We start from the raw sequence: 22,661 nt of genomic DNA on the forward strand, positions 1-22,661 counted from the left end.
ATACAGATATTGTTATCTTATCATTTTTACTGGTCCTATCTCCGAATTAAAAAACAACGAAGACTCTAGAAAGATCATTATCAACAAAGGAACAATTTATTTTGGGGTGAAATATATATTATTACATTGTACATTCATATAGCATGTATGAGACATTAATAGTTGTGCTTACTATAATATTTTGGTACTACAACCATAAACCCACATGATATTCCTTCATATTACAATGAATGCCATATATGCTGATTCCAATCATGAATTTATAATGAAACATTTGTTACAAATGACAGTCCTTTAAATTATTTAAAACAATTAATTTGAATTAATGTTGAATTTTGATAAATAATTTCTGCGATATTAATCTTTTGAAATCATTTTAAAGTATAAAAATACCTCACAGATATCTGTAGTATGACGTGCAAGCACTGAAATGCATTCATTTGAAATTCATGAATTGATCATGAATGTCGGCTGTAAAATTTATCAACATGTCATACATGTGCTTGCAGGTGTGCATTTAGAATAACAATTCATCCAAAATTGTAATAAGTTGATCTTTACTATAAATGTAATATCACAGACAGCAAATTATAAAATTTAACACTATGTTGAGAATTTAAATTCTTTTAAATCTTTTGAAAAAAAAATCTATTTACTTAAGGTTAAACTTAACTTCAATCAATTAAATTTCATTCTCTAGTAACTTGTCTACAGTATAAAACAAGGGTCTGTCAAGATAGTAAGGGGTCGCAATAGCTTATGTGGTTAAACATTGTCTATATGAATCCTTGGTGAAGATCCTAGGTGAGTGGTTCGACAGTCCCTCCTAGTGGCAGTTATTTTTTTCTCAGAAAGCTGAGAAACGGACTTGTCCCTGCTGTCGTGGTTGTGTCTTGGGCAAGACACTTTAACTTGATTGCTCCGGAGGGCATGTGACAGGCCTCCTGGATGTTGTTCTGTTAGGTAGCTACCAGCTACTACAAAGAGATCCCACTTCAAAATGAGCCTGGCTATCATGATCACGGGACAATAAACCCAACAAACAATCTTAAGATAATCTCACTTGGAAAACATTGGCACAAACATAAACAAGTATATGGATTTCATTATCCTTTAACAGAACATAACTACAATTCAGGCAAGTTTTTGACTACAATAAATGTAAAAATTACATTTTGGGTAAGTTTTCAACATATTAAAATGTAAAACGGATCTTGAAGATAGTGATTTTATGCAGGATTTTGATAAACTGTCAGTATTTAAGAACTTTTAATGACAGTATTGAATATGAACTTTAACTGGTATATTATACAAAACTATTAACTTAAGAATCACTTGTTAGTATATCATAAGCACTTTCATCTTAAAATCTTCAGATGCTTTACATCTTAGTAGGCATCTCTGTAACCATACGTGGCTGCCTACACGCCTATTACATCATCAATGATTTCTTGTCTATAATGACGTCATGGAAATGGGAAATGAAAGTGATTATGCTTTACCAACAAGTGTTCCTTAAGTCATTTTTTAAAATATACTTACTGGACATTGAGAACCAGCAAATTTTAATATACAATGGTATATATTTTCAATGTTAATGAATTTTTCATATCAATGACTTTTCAATAATTTGATGAACTTTCAATAAAAGCATGAATCTTATGGTTAAGATACATAAAATATACCTCCCCTCTACATGTAAAACATATTTGTTTGAATTGATATAAAAATCATATATTTACCTAAATCTTTACAACCAACTGGCATGTGTTGTAATATGTGCCGATATGAAGTAATTGAATGTTCCTGTACTATACCAGGGTATACGTATAAACGTTCTATTTACTCCAGTCAGCACTGTTTCTTTCTACATCATATTGGTAACACAAGATTGACCAAAATATTCAAACAAAAACAAAACTACAAAGAAATTGAATCAGCTCTATTCTCCAAGCTCATAAGGGGCAAACAAGTACAAATCATATACACTTCGTATTTTTGTATATTTTTTTTTTGTAATAAAAATAGCAAACATCTAAATCATGATTATGTGTTCAGGGCATAGATTTGGATTTCTTCACAAGTACAAAACATAACATATCAAAACGTACCCGATTCACCAGTAAATCTATTACAAAGATAATCTTACTTTACTTTAAAGACATAAAAGGTCACAGGACTATTAATGAGAATTTTTAATGAGACAAGATTTGTAAACTTGATTTTACAACAATTGATAAACAAACTATATCAGCTTATATAGATAACTTTTGTTGGTCCTGATGGAAGAGCGAGCGCACTAGATATCGAGGGGTCTTACTGTGGAAGGAGACCCATGTGGTCGGGCAGGTCATCCCTTATATTTTCCTGTCTTATCCAGGAATAAAACTCCCAATGGCCAATGAATGTATTGCCACAGTGTGCCACCCGACCAGATTTGTGACGTGAGATTCATTTAATTGTGACACAGGATTCATTTGATTATCGTCTATCACATGTATAGGAAGTTATATCTAAAATTTTGTATTGCGACATTTTTTATTGAGATTACATTGTAAATGTATATGTATGAATAAAAAGGCAAATAAATATGTAGGTCATAACATATTCACACTTATCATATAAAATAACTGGAGTTAACTTTCAAAGTTTAGAAGGGGAAGAGCAAATGATGGGGATGTAGATTTCACACATGAAAAAAAATATGGATAAAGCAATTAAAAACTATACACAATTACATAAACTATAATAAATGTATCAAGATTAAAAACTTTGATGTTGTGCAGTGGTATAAGCTGCAGGTATTTCTGGCTAGGCGATGTGTAGGTGTCGTAGTAGGTTCATGAGGCCCGGTCAGGGCACAAGTCATTGTTGTCCTCCTCGTTTGTGTTAACATTCCACTATAAAGGTATTATATGTTGTGTTTATATACAAACAGGGATACAATGAATCTCATATGCAGTGATTTCTGCAAATTGGAAACTTTTTAAGTCTCCTATATTTTGTCGTCAACTTGAAATTCTCTTGTTGTTTATGTCCAGCAAATTTCTGATTTCTTATTTGAGACAGTCAAAAAAAAAAAAAAAAAAATTTCATATGTTTATAAAGGAAGCGTAATAAATACACATGTAAACATGAACTTTCAACCCATCAGTAAAATATGCAAAATCAGTAAACTTACAATATTTATAAAATAACAAAACATACATTATGCAGATACAAAATTGGCAACAACATAATACTGACAATATTATATAAAATTTGGCTTAAAACAGGCAGTGTTAAAAGTCTATAAAATATCTATACGTGTACAAAGCTGTAGACAGGTTACACAGCGATGGTGGCCTTAATTTTGCCATACGTGTAGGTGTGCAGCTTCATTATACACCTGCCTTTGTGCACCGTCTTTGTTAAAAACACCCTATGACTGCCAGAGGGACATACAGCGACCTTTCCTCATCATTTCTAAGGTGCAAAAATTCAAAATATACTATAATATGTGGTCAATGTAACCTGTCTATGCTACAGATATGTCATCATGATAATACTTCAGAAGCTGTGTAACTGCTATTGGCCATAGAGACCACATGGCCAGACCATGCCACCATAGCAAATATGATCAAGTCAGATAAAATGAGGATAAACATGTATACTGACATCATAAATGATACAAAGTGCAATTCATATACCAAGAAAAATCAGGCCTATTTACAAAGACATGTATAAGGTACATGCAGCATAAATCAAAATTAAAAAAAAAAAGTACAGTTTTATAAAGAAATGTATGATTTTAACAAGTTCCTATATATATCTTAAATATATTTTAGTGAGCTTTCATCAAGCTCAAATTCAAGTTTAAAAGTTTCATGGATTTCATGCAAGACAGCTGGACAACTTTGAAATATTGCACTTATTCCGTTTGGGACAAGGATCTGAAGGTGTACCTATTAAATAGGATCAGGAAACTACCTGGTAAACTCACAGTGGCTATCCTGTAATGGAATATTAAACCCCTGGGTCTGACCCCTAGATCACGTACAAGTTCTTACATTTATAAGTGGTCTGGATGTTGGACTCTGGGGTTGAACGTTTCGTTCTATGTCAATATAACAATCTATGCCCATATAAGGGTAGACAAAGACCTCCGAACTAGGTAGATTCTGTAAATGACATGACAGATCAGCGATAATCACTTGGACAGCCAAACTACACAATCTATTTTGGAGACAACCTATGAATTATATGTATGTTTTTCAGATTTATAATAAGAATGTTTTTATATTGTCAAATATGGAAGAAGCAAGAGAACAAGAGCAACAGCTCAATGTAACTCATATTGATAGTCCTGGGGTTATGTTTACTTTAACTCAATCTCTACACACCTGGAATCATTAACTGTAAAATAGAAAGCTAAAACATTGCAATCTTGCAAATAATAAAAGAAGAAGACTAATTTGATACTTTGATGTGCATCAAACATATCTCCAGGTTGCTGTTTAGATTCAAATTGACCGGCTTTGAACTTGGCTGTCATTCCTCTCTGATCTTCAATATACATGGAGTGATTGGTGAGGTTTTCTTACCTTGACACATTCCAGGGTTGCAGATCTAGAAAGTGAATGTTATCCCAAGTGTATCAGGATGAATGAACTTGAATATATTTTTAAAAGTAAAGTGTTAATGTGTTTGAATTTAATCACTTTACACCCTTATTACGTTGATCTACTTCTACCAACAAGTTGCTGAAAGTACTCATTAAAAATGTTCTTGTGACTGGCCATTGTGTAAAAATATTCATCATCTACTAATTTCTTATAGAAAACTATCTTTGGTTAAAATTACATTTCTGATGTTCTCTAATGTGAAGATTCCTGTGAGAAATGATCTCAGGAAAGCTCACCAACATTATGTTCATGAAAATGCCTTATTCTATATCTGAATCAAGTCGGTCAAGCATATGGTAGTCAAAACGAATACGGTTCTCAAGAAATATGGCATCTCCCCCAGTTTCCATTCCAACGGGAACACAACAGCATTTGTTCAGTGTCATACACTTGTATGTAAGAATCCAGCCACAGACCACAAGGATGAAGTTGACCGCCACATGCCACGAATAAAACATAGAAAGGGAGATAACCATTTTGTGAGTTTCTTCCTTGTCCTGTATGGCGAGTGGGTCCATCAGCACTAGGGAAGAATGCAGGAACCATGTGCCTAGCACCATCAGACCAAACGCTCGCAGGACAGGACAAAAGATCTGGGTACGCATCCTCGTCTCTACGATGACAACGATGCAGCAGCTGAATGCGGACATCATCATGAGAGAATTGACCGTCCATTCCTCTGCATGGAGATCTGGGACATGGAATCCATACAGAATGCCTTGAACACCAAAGGCCAGAGCTAGTGCGGCATAGTCTAAATCTTCCAAAAATAGTTTCCCACAAACAGACTTGGTCAGATCTATGGCACTACAAATAACAAAGAATGCAAATACTGTACCATGACTCAGGTCACTGTAGCTAGTGATTTTACCAGCTCTGCCAAAATCTGTAGATGATGCGAAACAATAGACCATAATGATGAGACAGCTGGTTAACTTTACAGTGCCCTCTACAGGCCATTTTTGGCAGGACTGACAACAAGGATAGGAAATTGCACTGACAAATTCTATTCTCCTCTGTTTGCAGTAAAAGAATTTCTTCGTTGCTTGAAACAGCCACCATATTCCCATCGGAAGAAAATAACACCCTGATAAAACCAAGGGGATATTCATGTTTGTCAGTGTGGCCCAATCAGACATCAAAATGTGATATAGTCTGTAATATTTTCTTCACATCCATCAGGCACCAAGTTCTACAAAAATAACAGAAAAATTGCATTCAAATAATTGGAAATTAAGTATTTCAAAAGCTAATTCGGTCACACACAAAAAATCAAAAGAAAACTCAAGGCAAGATTTTTCAAAAATCTTTTTTAAACAAATCATTATCTTCATTCATTCTTGTCACTACATTTGTATCTATATATAGGTATAGTGCCCACCCAAAAAGGTTTTCTATGGACACCCTGTTTAAATTTGTGTTTTTTGTTGTTTAAAAGCTTCATTTCAGACAAAAGGCCCATGGGCCTTATCGGTCACTGGAGTTTTGAAATATTTCAGTTAATTTTATCCTTTTTGGCCTCGCCCATAAGCCCCTGAGGGTCAGTAATAGGGCCAACATGTGCATACCATCAAGCTGTCCTATCCCATATCATGCTGATAACGCTGATCAAATTAGAATGAAATCCAACAAATGATAGACAAAAATGTGATTTCCGTAAATAAACTATAGTAAAGTCTACCCCATCCCCAGGGGCAAATGTGAGACCACAGGGTCATTTAATTCACAATTTTGGTAAAGGACCTGAAGATCCTTCCATTTAGGGAAGTATTTGATTCTACCTTATTCGAGTCTTGAGAAGAAACTTTTTGAAATTTCAGTAAATGTGACCCTTTTAGCCCCACCCATAAGCCCCTGGGGGTCAGTCAAAGCCAACATGTGCATACCATCAAGCTATTCATCCCATGCTGATAATATCAACCACGTTTGAGAGAATTTCAATTAAAATTAAAGAAATGATAGCCAATATAAACTATAGTAAAGTTTACCCCCTTGCCAGGAGCAAACATGAGACCCACGTACAGGTCATGAAATTTACAATTTTGGTAAAGCACCTTAAGACCTTTCTATTTGTGAAGAGTATTTGATCCTACCATATCTAAGAGTTGAGATGAAGATTTTTGAAATTTCAGTCAATTTTATCCTTTTTGGCCCTAGCCCTAAGGCTCCAGGGGGATGGGGACGATATAATTCACACTTATGGTTGACCTTTGTTCATTGAAGCTTCCTGCCAAATTTCATTGAAATTTGGTTCTGCAGTTTTGGAGAAGAAGTAAATTGTTTATAACGACGGACAAAAGGCGATCGCAATATATACAATATGTATATATATAGGTCAATTGAGACTTTGGTTAATGTGACCTAAAAAACTTTTTTGCATACCGGTATTTCAAAGCAATCCAAATTATTCTGTTAATCACTGAAATGCTATTGCTATACCAATTAAAAGTCAATAAAAGCAATAATTTTCAAAATAAAAACATTTCCAAACAGTCCCATTTTTTTATCTATCATAATATCACAATACACATGTATATATATAGGATGCAAAAAATAATAATCCAAATAGTCTCCACAAAAAAGATCTCATAAATAAAATTGCCTTTCTTAGAATAACAAATATTCTGTAATGTATTGTCATAGAAAATTCTAAATATGGTTTATCTTGCCTGTTGAGTGTTGCTACATCACTAGTAACACAACTATCTTTGGTATAGTAAGAACTTATTAACAGATTATTTAATATAGTATTTAAAACAAAATGTAACAAAACCATACAGTGAATTACAGTCCCCTACGGGGTGTGAAATCATATGCTAGCCTATATATAAGAATGCATAGATGATAAATTTGTTATATGAACAAGGTTTTTGTCAGGAGATACTGCACCAAAAAACTTTTTCTTTGATATAGGTCTAAGGTCAAAATGTAGGCAACAGTGACCTAATTTAAACACAAGACACACCCCTTCACCTAGGTGAATTGGACCCATGCCTCAAGGATAAAGTTCTAGTGTCAAGTTGTTAAGGAGATGAATCCTGGACAATTTCTTTCTTAGAGGAAGATCAAAGGTCAAAATGGACATGAGGTCAGACAGGGTGGCCTAATTTTGACACATGACACATCTCCTCATTTAAGTGAACCCATGTCCCAAGTAAGACATTCCAGTGTTGAGTAGTGCTGAAGATAGAGGCCAGACACATTTTTCTTTGATGTACATGTAGCAAGGAAAAAGGTCAAAATGAATGTCAACGACCTATCTTGATGAGACACATTGCCCCACCAGTACGAAGTTCCAGTATGAAGTAGTGTAGGAGATAGTGCCTAGACAAAATAATGTGTGGAAGGATCCTAGTGGGGGACTGATAGGAACTTAATTGACCCTGAAGGTAATAACTGCATAAAAATAGGATGTAACACTATAATTATCACCTAACAACTGTGAACATGACCATGTACTGTTTAGTCACTATGCCAATTACATGTATGTATACATATATCCATAACATCTGGGAAGGATCACATGAATATGGTCAACATATATGAATTAAGAAGCTACATCAGGTCAAACATGTACACATAAGTATGAGCTACATATATACACTGATAATAGAATCTATATACTAATGTTTGGATATTTAGCTTGAAATGACTGAAAGACCATGCAGGGAAATTAAAAAAACAAACATCCTTTCTGTGTGCCCCACATGTATAGAACCTGGGTCTCCTACATAATAATCCATGGCAACTGAGCCAACAAATCATATTGTGTTGGCCGATGCTTTAGCTAGACAGTGACACCAGCTGCGCCCTAGGTTTCTTGCCTTGTAATTAATTGTCTAACATTTTCAGTTTGGTTTATTTTCTTTAATGTCATATTAACAGCCAGGGTTATTTAAGGAAGTGCCTGGTTTTGGAGGTGGAGGAAAGCCGGAGTACCCGGAGAAAAACCACCGAACTACGGTCAGTACCTGGCAACTGTCCCACGTGATTGTCAGAGGAGTCACTCATGATCAAGTAACATAAACCATGTTTAGCACTATGTACAATGATCTACTCATTTTACAGAACTCATGAGCTCCTGGTTATTGTTAACTCATGATTTTGATGAGAATTGGGTAACAAACAATTATCTTGTTTTATAGTATTTTTTTTAAGAGTTTGAAGTTATAATTTTACATGTAGATGTAACCCTGGTAAATACTAGCCGCAATATACCGCTCGGCTAGAGAGATCTTCTCTTTACCTCGATCGGTTGAGCGTAAGACTAGTAAGCCAGAGGTCCCGGGTTTGATCCCTAGCGGAGGTAGTGATTTAAATTTAATTAATCATGCGCTCTGTTACATAGAAACCCTCAGATGATGACCAAATATAATAAACAAGGTATAATATATATGCCGACAATGGCAAGCGTAGTCTACGATCACACAAGTATGGTGTGTAATACGTCCTAATACCAGCTAGACCAACATGATAGCAGCGACACACAGCCAAACATCACCTTCAGGATGACCTGATCTAAATCACGTACATTCTCAACAATACCCCCCGCCATCCTTTTCAAATAATGTACATATTCTCCTACACCGTATCAACCTAGGTTATAACCCCAGCAAGCCTATAAAATTGTATAAATCCCTATGGCAGTATCTTACAGTACATATAATGTTATAAGTGAGCAGTGTTCCTCCACTGGGATTCAGACCTGCAACCCTTTCAATTCACAAAGTGCATATTTACATGCCCCTGTGGGTATGTTGTTTTGTTGTTGTTTTTTTTTTTGGGGGGGGGGGGGGGGGGGGTCTGATGTACAACTGCAAATTTAAATTTAAACGAAGTAAACATTTTGCATATCACTACTATTACACACCAGACATGGTGTCATGGCCAGAGGAAACACGGGCTGCTCGGGCTGCTCTCCATATTATCAGGATGAGACATCTCGCCATCTGTTGTTCTCATCCCTATCAGCAGAAACTTATGTCTCCAACATCAGTTTAACCGTTCATTTGTTTGTCAATAGATATATGACCATACGAGTCTATTGTCTAATTATTTCACCTTACCTACCAGTTTTGGTGTGCTGGAAGACTGTAACTTTGCGGATGATCAACCATCTTTCAACAATCACGGAAGTGATACGATGGAGAGAAGGGAGATCACTCAGGTTGGCCTCAGGCTATTCGGGGAGGTGCTCGGTCGACTGGCTACCAGCCACAATTGTTATTACCCGACTAAGATACCCAAACTACTTCGAGATAATTTCTTAGATTAAAATATAGCATCAAACTTATCGAGAAGACCGAATTTATAAAGCTTAACTTTATTTTATGATTTTGACCTGTACATTGTAGTCATTAAAAAGATAGCAAAAAAAAAACCCCTATATATTGTATTTCTGGCTATGTTTTAACATAAGACTAGACATATTAACTAATAGGTATATGATTCTATGACATGTATAATATCCTATAAAAGAAGAAATACTTTCGGATTAACAGCACATATACAATTATATAATACAACATAGTTACACAAATGACGATCGAAGGACGACTTATGCCCTAACCGGGCCTCGAACTACGGCATCTAATCGCCTAGCCAGAATTACCCGCAGCGCTAGCGTATATATATACCACTGCGCCACACCCACTGGGATCATAATTTGATACATATATTTCATGTTTACTGAACTATGCGTGTGGAATTTTGGAGTTTTGTCCGGACAACAGTTAAAGAAGTGCACTTAATTACTTTTCTTAAAAAAATGTATTTGGTATGAAAAAAGAAGACGGTGAAATCTTCTTGATCGACTCTGAGGTTGGTCGTTTTAAACTTAAACTTTTAAATACGGATAATTGTGTTTTAAAATTCTGTAGTAATGAACTTGTATATTGTGCCGAACATAGCGAAGCCAAGATGTAAAATGAATTTCATGTATCATGTAAAGCGGGAGCCAAGTAGTCTCGGATTCTATGACGCCTGGTCGACTTAGTGTTTTCCTAATGAAAAGCATGTTTTTATTGTTGTACACTCAACAGGTACGTGCTATTTTTATCAAAGAGCTGAGAAACAGTTTCGAAAATTCTTCTAAATGTATTTTATATCAGCATATTTTTCGATCGATTTGAATTGTATCACACGAAGTCTTTTACTGTTTTAATTAATAGATATCCTTACTAAATAAGTACACAATGTAAGTGTTGAAACTGGTAGATACCAAGGTATCCCTAGAGCCCAAAGACTGTTTTTATTATGTAATAGAATTGAAGTTTCAGATGAAACTCATTTTATATCATTAGGTCCCGTTTCAATTCGTATTTTTATAAGCCCGTTTGTATTCAAGCTAACTGAAAACTTGCAAGTAAAAATGTTAAAACTTTGAGAAATTTTAGTGAATACCTTATTCATGCTTCGTTCAAAAGAATATCTCTACTGAATAATTAGATTATTCAGCATTTGTCACGTTTTTTTAAGACAGTGCGTTATGTGTGTGACGGTATGAATTATAATTAATTGTTTTGGCTGTGTTCCCCGCCATCTTGTCCAAATGTATTGTTTAATGTATTTTTATGTATCATCTGATATACACGTCTCTGGTATCATGTAATTCCTATATATTATGCTACATTTGGAAATAAACTGAATTAAAATTAAATTCCGTGTTCTTAAAGAAAAACGTATCATTGGCGCAGAGATGGTCGGCCTGATACCCTGACATGATCACAGTGACAAATCATCTACTAGATGATATGAATACCTGGATCGCTATGTATACATACATGAGTGCGAAATGTAAACACACATATACACATATATATATATATCAAACGAGTAATATATTTGGGGTTTTGTAATGTGATGTGTGGTTGAGTAATTTATAAAGCGCCTGTGGAATGAGCATGGCTACAACCGATTCATAACTTTATGCATGTTTTTGACATTTTTGACTACACATTTCCATCCACGTACAGTCAGACATGCTGATGTTATATAATTTAAAATACAATGTGGTTTGAAGTGATATTGAATGCAAAAAAAAGAAAATAATTACCATTCCTTTTTTGTTTGTTTGGGAGCTGTTGTTAACTCATGCTTATTTCTGGTTTTGAAGATCTAGAACCAATTTGTGTTGACACTAAACAACTAAAGAACAACACTATTTTAGCAGGATACTGCGGGTATTTTTTTAAACTTCATAAATAGACTTAATTAAGTGTGGAACCTTTCTGCTTCGATTAATACAATTTGAAAGTGACGTTTGTGATTATCTAATAACCGCATAACACATTACTTAAAACCGCACATTATAATACTAATTGTATTTTTCAACCACAATTTACTTTACTTCAAAATTTGACAACAGATTTAATAGAACGTTGGATTTACACATTTTCAAGATTCTAAATGCTGTATATCCGTGACCGTTCCAAAACAAAGGGTTGAGCCTACAGTAGGTATGTTTATATTTAATGTTTTATCTTTGTAAACTTATATAATATACGAAGAAACAGAAAAAAATGTCAAGAGCAGCTCTTTCCTGACGCAAATACTGATTGTTTGAGGGCATACCTCTTGAGGATGTATATTATACACACACCATTTCTCAGTCGCATTATATATCTCAACCACACATTAAATTACGTACAGCGAGGCAATTACGACAAGAAATTCAATTTTTTTTAGAATTTGGTTCAATAAGTTACACAAAGTGAATGTGATGCTTTGTGCTAATGATTATATACATAACATATGATAGCAACATATGAAACCCGAAGTTATTTACTTTAGTCTGGATAATCTTATAAAAAAGGAGGAAATGTATGACATGTGTAACACAAGCTAAATTGATCCACTTTTGACCTTGAGAAGTGAAAAAGAATTCTTTCTAATGAAATGGAAATCTTTTTCAGTCCCGACATCACTGACAGTTATGCTAATCATATTTCGTGATCATTAAACGACTAACACGTGAACTTTTAAAGTGATATTAACATTTTATCGCTATTTATCATTAATGTTCAGGCAGTAGAATGCTGTCATGCGTGAGATTCAAAACACGTGTTACTCTCCCCATGGTAGCATTAGAACATTGGTTCTAGACGCGCCGACGACAGGGGGTGAATGTCTGTTGAGTGGTTGTTTGCTCACCGATGTCACGCTGGTTTCCCCCTCGTGGGTTTTTCATATGAGCTTATGTTGTTTGTTGACTTTTTATATTTGGTTTATCAGTTTCATTTTTAGCTCACCGGTTACGAGTAACCGCGAGAGCTAATGCTGTACCCCCGGCGTCGGCATCGGCGTCGGCGTCCCACTCCAAAACTTTAAAGTTTTTAGGGTAAGTTTTTGGAAAGCTTTTAAGTCCAAAAGTACACATCTCATGCCCTTCTAATTTGGTTTATACATTCATTAGAGGTCCTAGGAGTGATTTTATGTCAAAACTATGCAGAAAAAAAATTGTGATTTTTTCGCATTTTACCATTTTGTGGACTTAACGTTTTTGGCACCAAAACCCACTTTAAAGTTTTGGGGGTAAGTTTTGGAAAGCTTGTAAGTCCACACCCTTCTTATTTGGTTTATACATCCATTAGAGGTCTAGCAGCGATATTATGTGACATACAATTTCAAAATGACATGCTTATACATACATAAAAAAAGAAAAGAATGCATAGTGTGATTGCTGCTGCCGGTGAGCTATCGCAATCATTGATACAGTGATTGTTGATTACCCCAAATGACCTAAAATAAGGTGGTACGCATACACTCACGTGCACGTGGTAACGCTCACATGGAGTGTAACGCAATCAGAAGCCTTGGCTAGCGAATATGGGTGGTACGAACTAGACATGAACGCCCATAGGCTACACAACATATGGTACAGTGTATATTTTATGTCAACGTTTTCTTTCTATTACCTCCCTTCCCCTACAAAATTTACACGATAATCGACCTACGTCTAGGTAATCCACAAATAATAAAGGTATAAAGGGCCTGTATATGTTACAGACTAAATCTCATATCAGTCTTCCCCCAAGGTTCCGGTAGGGAGTACGCATTACTGACAAGATATAGCTGACAATGTATTAGGGACGTATACTGTATCTATATACGTCCCTACTAATATTGAAGACGTGCCATGTCGATATACCATGTAGAACTTGCACTGGCATATAGCTAGGCGAACTTATATGTATGCTTAATTTTACAGACTTTAATCTCTCTCTTTCTGTGTTATTTTCCTTTCTAATTTTTTTTCCGGAAAACATGAGGATGTTTTTACACACAATTAAGCATACATGGTAGCTACGCCACTGACTTGAATTAAGAAAACTACAGAACCTTACATCGATCTTTACTTGCAACGTAACCAGTAAGGTTTGGTTTGGTTTGGTTTATTTTGTTTAACGTCCTATTAACAGCTAAGGTCATTTTAGGACGGCCTCCCGTGCGAGCGGCATGTATGCGTGCAGCGAGTGCGTATGTGTGTTTTGGGAGGCTGCGGTATGTTCGTGTTAAGTCTCCTTGTGATAGGCCGGATCTTTTGCCGATTTAGAGTGCTACCTCACTGAAGCATACTGCCGAAGACACCCAGCAGCACACCCCACCCGGTCACATTATACTGACAACGGGCCAACCAGTCGTCCCACTCCTTATTTGCTGAGCGCTAAGCAGTAAGGACACGTTAAAAGTAAGTTGTATGATTAGCGTGATGATTGGTATTTCCCAATTGTTAATATTTCCCCTATCTACAGTTTTAAAGGGGGCGTTCCCATTATCACGATTTCTGTGACAGATGTAGGAAAATGACCACACATGACCATCGAGAGATGCAAGCTGATCAAGATCACGGGCAAGCTTAATCTGACGTCATTATCACATTCGGAAATATTTTATTTTCTTGTGCGATATGACGTCAGACATGTTCATGTTGAAATGCATGGTAGCTCTCATTTTGTGACTTTGTGAATGCGACGTATTCTGGTAGGAACTGATCTGTATTTACAACAGCGGGTGTCGACGTGACCTAGATTTGTATGGCGGGTGTCGTCGTGACCTATATTTGTATGACGGGTGTTGCCGTGACCTAGATTTGTATGACGGGTGTCGTTGTGACCTAGATTTGTATGGCGGTGTCGCCGTGACCTAGATTTGTATGACGGGTGTCGTCGATGAAGCAGAAGACGCTTACTCTACGGAACACGAGGTCTTTATCCTTGTACTTTTTCAAACGCCTCCATACGATTTTTGTTAAAATGTTACAGTAGAGGTATTGCATTGGGCAATGTTGAACTACAAAAATGGTTTTAAATATTTTTGAACTTTATATAATAACAATATTGGCTTTTGTGTTCTTTTCAATTGCAGAAAATACTAATTATTATACATGTGCTTTGATTCTTAAAATAGGAAAGTTGATCTGATACTAATGCATGAATAATGGTTCGTTCACACACAAAAGCAATTACCAATCATCATCAGCAGCAGCAACAACAACAGGGGCCGCGGTGGCCGAGTGGTTAAGATGTACCGACACTTTATCACTAGCTCTCCACCACTGGGTTGCGAGTTCGAAACCTACGTGGGGCAGTTGCCAGGTACTGACCGTAGGCCGGTGGTTTTTCTTCGGGTACTCCGGCTTTCCTCCATCTCCAAAACCTGGCACGTCCTTAAATGACCCTGGCTGTTAATAAGACGTTAAACAAAATAAACCAAACCAGCAGCAACAACAACAACACAACAACGACGACGACAACAACAATAAACTCAAGTCGATGCATACAATAAGGCGTATACTTATACATGTATACTTGTACTCTGGGACCATCGGCTCGTTCTTCCTATTTTGTCAGATCTCTCATCTTTCATGTACCATCATGATTGCGCAATGTATTTAATGACAGTGCTATACCGTAATGCTCTGGGGATCAGATTTATTCAGATAAGTTCTGGTCAAAGCCTTGTTATCAGGCTAAAAGATCATCTTCCAGTGTAGAGACAGGTGGATGTACGAGAGACCTGCCAATTTTCATTATGAGTATCACGTAGAAATGTAGCCATACATATATATATATATATATATATATACAAGTAAGTAATGTCTTATCCCAACAGATTTCTCGACAAGAAAACGTACTGTCTGCGCCATTCGCCGACAGTGTAATTTCCAATCAAGGGCCATTATGTTTCACTGAAACTCATTTTTACCCATAATTTGTACTGTGTTTGGTTAGCACACCTGCTACAGACTGACAGGAAATCAATTGGAGATGGAAACAACAAAACTGTAAATTATGCAACATTATCGGTTACCTCATTACAGTGACAGCGTGGCAAGTATTGTCACCACAACAATTCACACGTCTATTTTAGAGTTGGACATATCACGATACTTGTTCAGCATTATGTGTATGTTCTGAATCTCAGACAAACTACTGTAGTTGAAAAAATCCTAACCCGATATGGTGGAAAAGAGACGAATGTACATAGGGTTTAATTTGATAGATTACTATATGCACTGACGGATCCAGGGAGGGGAGGGGGGGTCCTGGGAGCCTTAAAAAACGCCTATGCCAAACACCACCGCGTATCGAAAATCTGATCCCCGAAAGATTGCAAAATTTGATACAATCAATTCATTTTCCGAAATTTTGGCCCCCGGACCCCTCGCCAACAAAATTCGGATCGCGCCTACGGCGCTCGCATTACCACTAAATTACTGGAGCCCCCCCCCCCCCCCCCCCCTGCCCTTTTCAAAGTCCTGGATCCGCGCCTGATATGGGGTTTAATTTGATCTGATACACTATAGCCGTAATAGTTGATATCCTTACAATAGATGATACCAGTGTAATAGGTGATGTCAGTGTAATAGGTGATGTCAGTGTAACAGGTGATGTCAGTGTAATATGTGATGTCAGTGTAATAGATGATGTCAGTGTAATATGTGATGTCAGTGTAATAGGTGATGTCAGTGTAACAGGTAATGTCAGTGTAATAGGTGATGTCAGTGTAATAGGTGATGTCAGTGTAATAGGTGATGTCAGTGTAATAGGTGATGTCAGTGTAATAGGTGATGTCAGTGTAATAGGTGATGTCAGTGTAATATGTGATGTCAGTGTAATAGGTGATGTCAGTGTAATAGGTGATGTCAGTGTAATAGGTGATGTCAGTGTAATATGTGATGTCAGTGTAATATGTGATGTCAGTGTAATAGGTGATGTCAGTGTAATAGGTGATGTCAGTGTAATAGGTGATGTCACTGCTATTAAATGACGTCACTGTAATAGACGGTATTACTGTAATAAATGACGTCACTGTAATATGTGATGCCATTGTAATAGATGATATCAGTGTAATGGATTGTCGATATCTCCAATTATGGTAGCTACACATCACATCAAAGACGATGATATATATCACTTACTTGGAATAAAAAGTAAAACGGCCCCGCGTACAGTTAGGTTTCTCTTGGTACTACTTCCATTGCTGAGCACCAAACAAGGAACACTAAGTGCAGCTGTTATGTCACTACCTAGTGACAATCCATAGTCTTACTCACTGGGGCGAACGCTCTACTTCAAGGCTAAAAGTGAAACAGTTCAAAGACATCAGAATGTATTAGAGAGACGAGAATGGAGGAAGATCACAAATTAAGTTACAAACCATGCGACATTGACAGCGTGGCATTAGGTTTGTCTTTTTAAAACTGACTTTGTTAATTTATTTCTGTCAGTGTCATGTCGTGTGTGTAGCGAGTGTACACGTGTTACTCCAACTAAATGTTACCGTGTCAACACTCGTGTACGGTACCCTTAATACTGGTACGACTTGCTTTTCCGGCGATGTCCGTTGTGCATGCATATGTAAACTAGTTAGATAGTTTAAGGTGAGGGAATTTTTAGATAAGAAATTGGTATTAGCTTTTGCCAAGAGAGGTCTGATATTACATGTAGTTACACCTATGCTTCTGTCTGTGCTGTCTGGCGTTTCTTGGTGATCCACAACTGTCAAATATGACATGCAATCCTACCAGTATACCTGGTATGTATCGATATTTTTTATTATAGTATATGATTCCCTCAAAATAGGGGGCCGCGGTGGCCGAGTGGTTAAGGTGTCCCGACACTTTAACACTAGCCCTCCACCTCTGGGTTGCGAGTTCGAAACCTACGTGGGGCAGTTGCCAGGTACTGACCGTAGGCCGGTGGTTTTTCTCCGGGTACTCCGGCTTTCCTCCACCTCCAAAACCTGGCACTTCCTTAAATGACCCCGGCTGTTAATAGGACGTTAAACAAAAAACCAAAAAGCAGCCTGCCTACATGTATGATGATATGTTTATTGGGATGGCCCGGAGGGGACAAGTGACAGCTTTAAGTTCTGGGGATGGGATAATCGATCTCACTCGGGGAAGGTCAAGACAGCTGGCACGCGCTATGACGCCACTGACAATATAGCATAACGTCATAATTAAAAACGTAAGTGTTGGCTGGTCACGGAACAGGCCCATGTAACATTCTATCTGTCTCTTACTCCCTTGATGTGATGACCAATATCTTACTGAAAATGCGTTTATATTGCCGCCAAAAGTATGATTAGACACCGCTAACATAATGCCTCTTCTTTTCCCTTTTAAGGATGTTTACATTATTAATTCTGTAATCGATTGTTATGCGGAGTTTTCTCCTTATTGTCGGCGGATCAATACATAAAGCCAGTTATGTGGAAATCCTGACAAATCATCGGCATTACCATAGATACCGTATTGCGTAATGATGATTTTGTTTTTTTCTTCAGGTGTTCAGTTTTCGTTTCACAATGGTCTCGGATTTCATTACGTTTTAAGGATGGTCTTCATTCTTTTGATGTTGTCTTTTTAAGTTTTACTTGCAATTGGTGATTCATCTGTATATTTTATGATCCGTAAGGTAACGCCTATTGGTGGAGATGTATAGAAAGCTTGTTAATACAAGGTATATATCACTATAGAATTCTGTATCCACGTCACTAGACAGCTCTAACACACAGGGACTCGGTTTCGTGATTTTGATTAAACACTACATATTAAGTATTCATATATATTATGAAACCTTATAAAAACCGGGATTATCGATGCATAAGATGAGGTTAAAAAACATATATGAATGCTTAATTTATTCTGTTAAAGTTGTTAACTAATGTTATAGCAAGTTACTCAAAATCCCGAATCCGAGCCCCTGTCCTCTAATGCAAGGTCCTTGTGGAGCATTGAGGACAATATCTCCCGATTACAACTCTAGATGTATTCCTGGAAGGGCTGCCAACTCCAGCACGATTCCGACTTGTTCATGTTTCATTTAAAAAAAAAAAAAAAACGTCAAAGATGCGAGTGTGCAGGGAGCTACTATTAATGCTGGAATCAATATCATTAATATCTATAATGGGCAAGGTAATGAAAAGATGTGTATAAAAATATCTCTACAAATTTATTACTGAGAATTCTCTTTTATCACCTTCTCAATCTGGATTCAGGGCCGGCGACTCTGCAATTAATCAACTACTCGTCATTTATAATGATATATATTCAGCGCTAGGCAAATGTCAGGAAATTAGGATGGTATTTTCCGATATCAGTAAGGCCTTACAGAGTCTTGCACGCAGGATTACTCTTTAAGTTACGTTAAATTGGCACCGGGGGAGCTTGTTATCCTGGTGTTCCCCAGGGGTCAATATTAGGTCCTCTGCTCTTCTTGATTTTTATTATTGACTAAGTTGACGATATTAACGCTGTAATATTTTTTTTTTACTGACGACACTTCCATTTACGCTATTGTAGATACCCCAATCAATGTGTAAACTTAGAAAGTCTTCGGAAATTGATGACAGGTCTGTTCAATGGTTGGTTAAGTTTAACCCTGACAAAACTGAATCTCTCTTGATAAGTAGGAAAACGTCCAATCACCCGACTCTATATATGAATGACTTTCCTGTGAACGAAGTAAAGCATCATGAACATATAGGGCTATTCTTCTCTCCCGATGGTACATGGACAGAACACATGCGCTGTATTATTAAAAAGGCCTCTAATAAGCTAGGGTTTCTCAAAAAACTTCTATTTAAATTAGTCAGGAAATCTCTTCAGACTTTGTACTTTTCGTATGTCAGACCTTTGCTTGAATATGATGATATCATCTGGGATAACATAACTATCCAGCAGTCTGGAGGGAATTCAGCTTGAAGCGGCAAGGATTGTAACCGGTGGCATTAAGCTTAGCTCTAGGAGGAAACCGTCTGGGATAATCTTCAATACCTGCACAGAAAAGTTAAGATAATAATTCAGATACATGAACTGATCTTTGGCTTTTCTTCTCCATACCTTTCACACCTTCTTCCACAACGCAGAGACGACTCTCACCTGTACACCATACGTGCTGATAAACTAGGGACATAACGGTAAAAACGTTGTAATTTTCATTGAATGTACGTGTTTTGTTCCTTTCCAGTTATGTTTCTGTGCTGTCCCAATGTTCACAGTCGATCCTCATGTCCAGCTTGACCACTTGATTTAGTTGGGAATCCCCCTCTAAATTTAGCGCGGAAATTATTTTTAAATCATCACGTGACTGTTTTGAAATCGAGGCAACACAAACACACGATAGTTTACAAGGCGAATCGGATTAGTTGGATAACGATATATACAGTGGTTTAAATGTTAAATAACACGTTCTGTATATATTCCGGCACACATATTTATGTGTAAATAAGTGTAAACACCGTACATATAGTATAGTGGCAGTAGCGATGTACTGGTACAGACTATAGATATTACCGAGTTTGTGTAACCATTACCGAGTTTATGTAAATATTACCGAGATTGTCATGACCTACTAACCAGCAATCAAGCAGAATACGAGCAGCGTCCGTATTACTGCTGTTTTCATGTTTGAACTGTATTGTACTGCTTCCCCAGTTTAATTCTAGGATTATGTTTGACCCATTTTCCAATTATTCTCTTCATTGCGGAAGCTGTTATCGTTTTCAACCGCAGTCGATTCACCTTGGAAGCCATTTTTGTTTTCAGGTGTTTTAGTGTGTTGTGCGCATGCGTGTTATCGTATATGTCACAAAATTTGCATATTCAGACTATTGATCAACGAATTGTGATAACCTTTTTATAATTAATAATTGATGTTTTTTTTATGTACATATATCATCAAATTCGAAAGGTTATTGTTCATAAGGATATTTTTTTTAAAGATATACCCAATAATATGAAAAAATACAAAATAAAAATTGGTTTACCGTGATGTCCCTTTAACCCCGGTTATCAGGAATAACCCTTCTATAAGTAAAAAAAAACCCCAAAAAACAAAAACAAAAACATAAATCGAATTGACCCCAGGTCCATCATGCTAGACTAGGGTTAAAACTGTAGCTATTTAAATTCAATTTCAATTTCTTTATTAACTGAAAGTGTAGAGCTGAACATTTCCTTCTACTCTGTCCTAACTATACAGCTATAATGAACGAGTGTTTTATAAACTTACCTGAAAACTGCACTATTGACATGCTTCTTTGTGGTGATCATAATATATCTATTGATGAGAACGAAAATATCTTCAGATGCATCCAATAATTTATTTATAAAACTAAACGTTTCGTATTTTAACAGTGCTGTCACACGGTTCCAATCTGTCATATAGATTGTAATATCTTTATGTTGTAAGTTTTCGCCTATATTATGTTTATTCCTATATCATTACATTGATTGTATGTACTCTTATAACATAAAATTGATTCATTGTATTTGATTGAATTTGAATCGTGTGCAACCCCCTCCCCCCCCCCCCCCCCTCTGTCCCCCTCTCATTCTTTCTCTAATTCTCCCTCTCTTTCTCTATCATATATTCATATATTACCATTATACGTGATTGTTAAGTTTTATCTAGTGTTGTCGTCCGTCTGTCAATTCTGTGAGACAGATTTATATCAGTATTTAATACTTTTTTTCTGAATATTGTCCTTATGTTAGTACTTCACGTTGACACAGATATGAAATGCAATAAAATATGTTCAAACTAATACTGGAATCGTCGCTATCACTATAACATTTTGACAGTAAAATAGTAATAACTGATCAAAGTTTCTGTTGATAGAAAATTCCGTTAATTCATATACATGTATGCGAAAAAAGTCGATGTTTTTAGGTGGCTGTTGTTTTCAGTAATGACAAACATATTTCACGAATGTAGCTAAAAATTACCGAAAAGTTGCCACACGAGTGAAAACATTTGAAATCAATGGAATATTACATTTTATCCTTTATAATTATCCAAAAAGCAATATTGGCTAATTATTTTTTGAAAATGTTATACGAGCTCTACCGGCACGTGGCTATTCAAAATATGACCTGCATTTGTCTAACACGTTTCCTTAGAGCATACCTCAACCAAACTATGTTTTACGTGTGGACGACTACAGGTGTCATGTGCTAAATTTAGTATACTAACGGAATACTGAAAAATGAATACAAATATATGCACAAAACATCTGCTCCGTCTTTGTGGGACAAAAAGTGATGATAGGTACCAAACGCGTGGTACAATAAGAAGAGAGGTGAACTAAAAACCCATTGAAACAAACCATAAAATATTATGGACATGCGTTCCTATTTATTCTACAACCATTTTGCTACCCCTAGTTCTCATTTTGACAATGTGACTTAACCCTGAGTTGACCTGTATGGTGTCGTCAATGAAGCAGACGGCGCTTCCTCTACAGAAATACCTGGTGGTTATGTCGATTTCGAGTTGGAATTCTTGTTTCATTAACATGTCGATATTCTTTGTTGTGTTTTAAGAAAATGTTGTATTGTCATATTTTACTGCCCATCGATTGATAACTTTATTTGGAGTCAGTATTCTTAAAATATCATAATACTTATAATCATCAACACATACGTTTTTATTTTCTGATGTGTTACAACTAGTCATGTGAAATTAGAATATCATGCATGATTACGAC

The 22,661-nt window shown here is 36.4% G+C and overlaps 1 protein-coding gene across 2 annotated transcripts; it reads right to left on the minus strand.

The window, feature by feature from the left end:
- Positions 1–72: 72 nt before the first annotated feature.
- LOC117332571 lies at positions 73–9,805 on the minus strand. Of its 2 annotated transcripts, none has more exons than XM_033891538.1 (2): positions 9,735–9,805; positions 73–5,856 (listed from the first exon to the last, which is right to left on the minus strand). In XM_033891538.1, exon 2 carries the CDS (start codon positions 5,801–5,803, stop codon positions 4,925–4,927), a length of 879 nt encoding a protein of 292 aa, XP_033747429.1. In that variant the 5' UTR covers positions 5,804–5,856; positions 9,735–9,805; the 3' UTR covers positions 73–4,924. The 2 variants fall into 2 exon arrangements, with proteins under 2 accessions (XP_033747429.1, XP_033747430.1); XM_033891539.1 differs by having other exon boundaries at positions 9,731–9,793.
- Positions 9,806–22,661: the final 12,856 nt, after the last annotated feature.

This window comes from Pecten maximus, chromosome 8 (assembly GCF_902652985.1).
Source record: "Pecten maximus chromosome 8, xPecMax1.1, whole genome shotgun sequence".
Classification (NCBI taxonomy): Eukaryota; Metazoa; Mollusca; class Bivalvia; order Pectinida; family Pectinidae; genus Pecten; species Pecten maximus.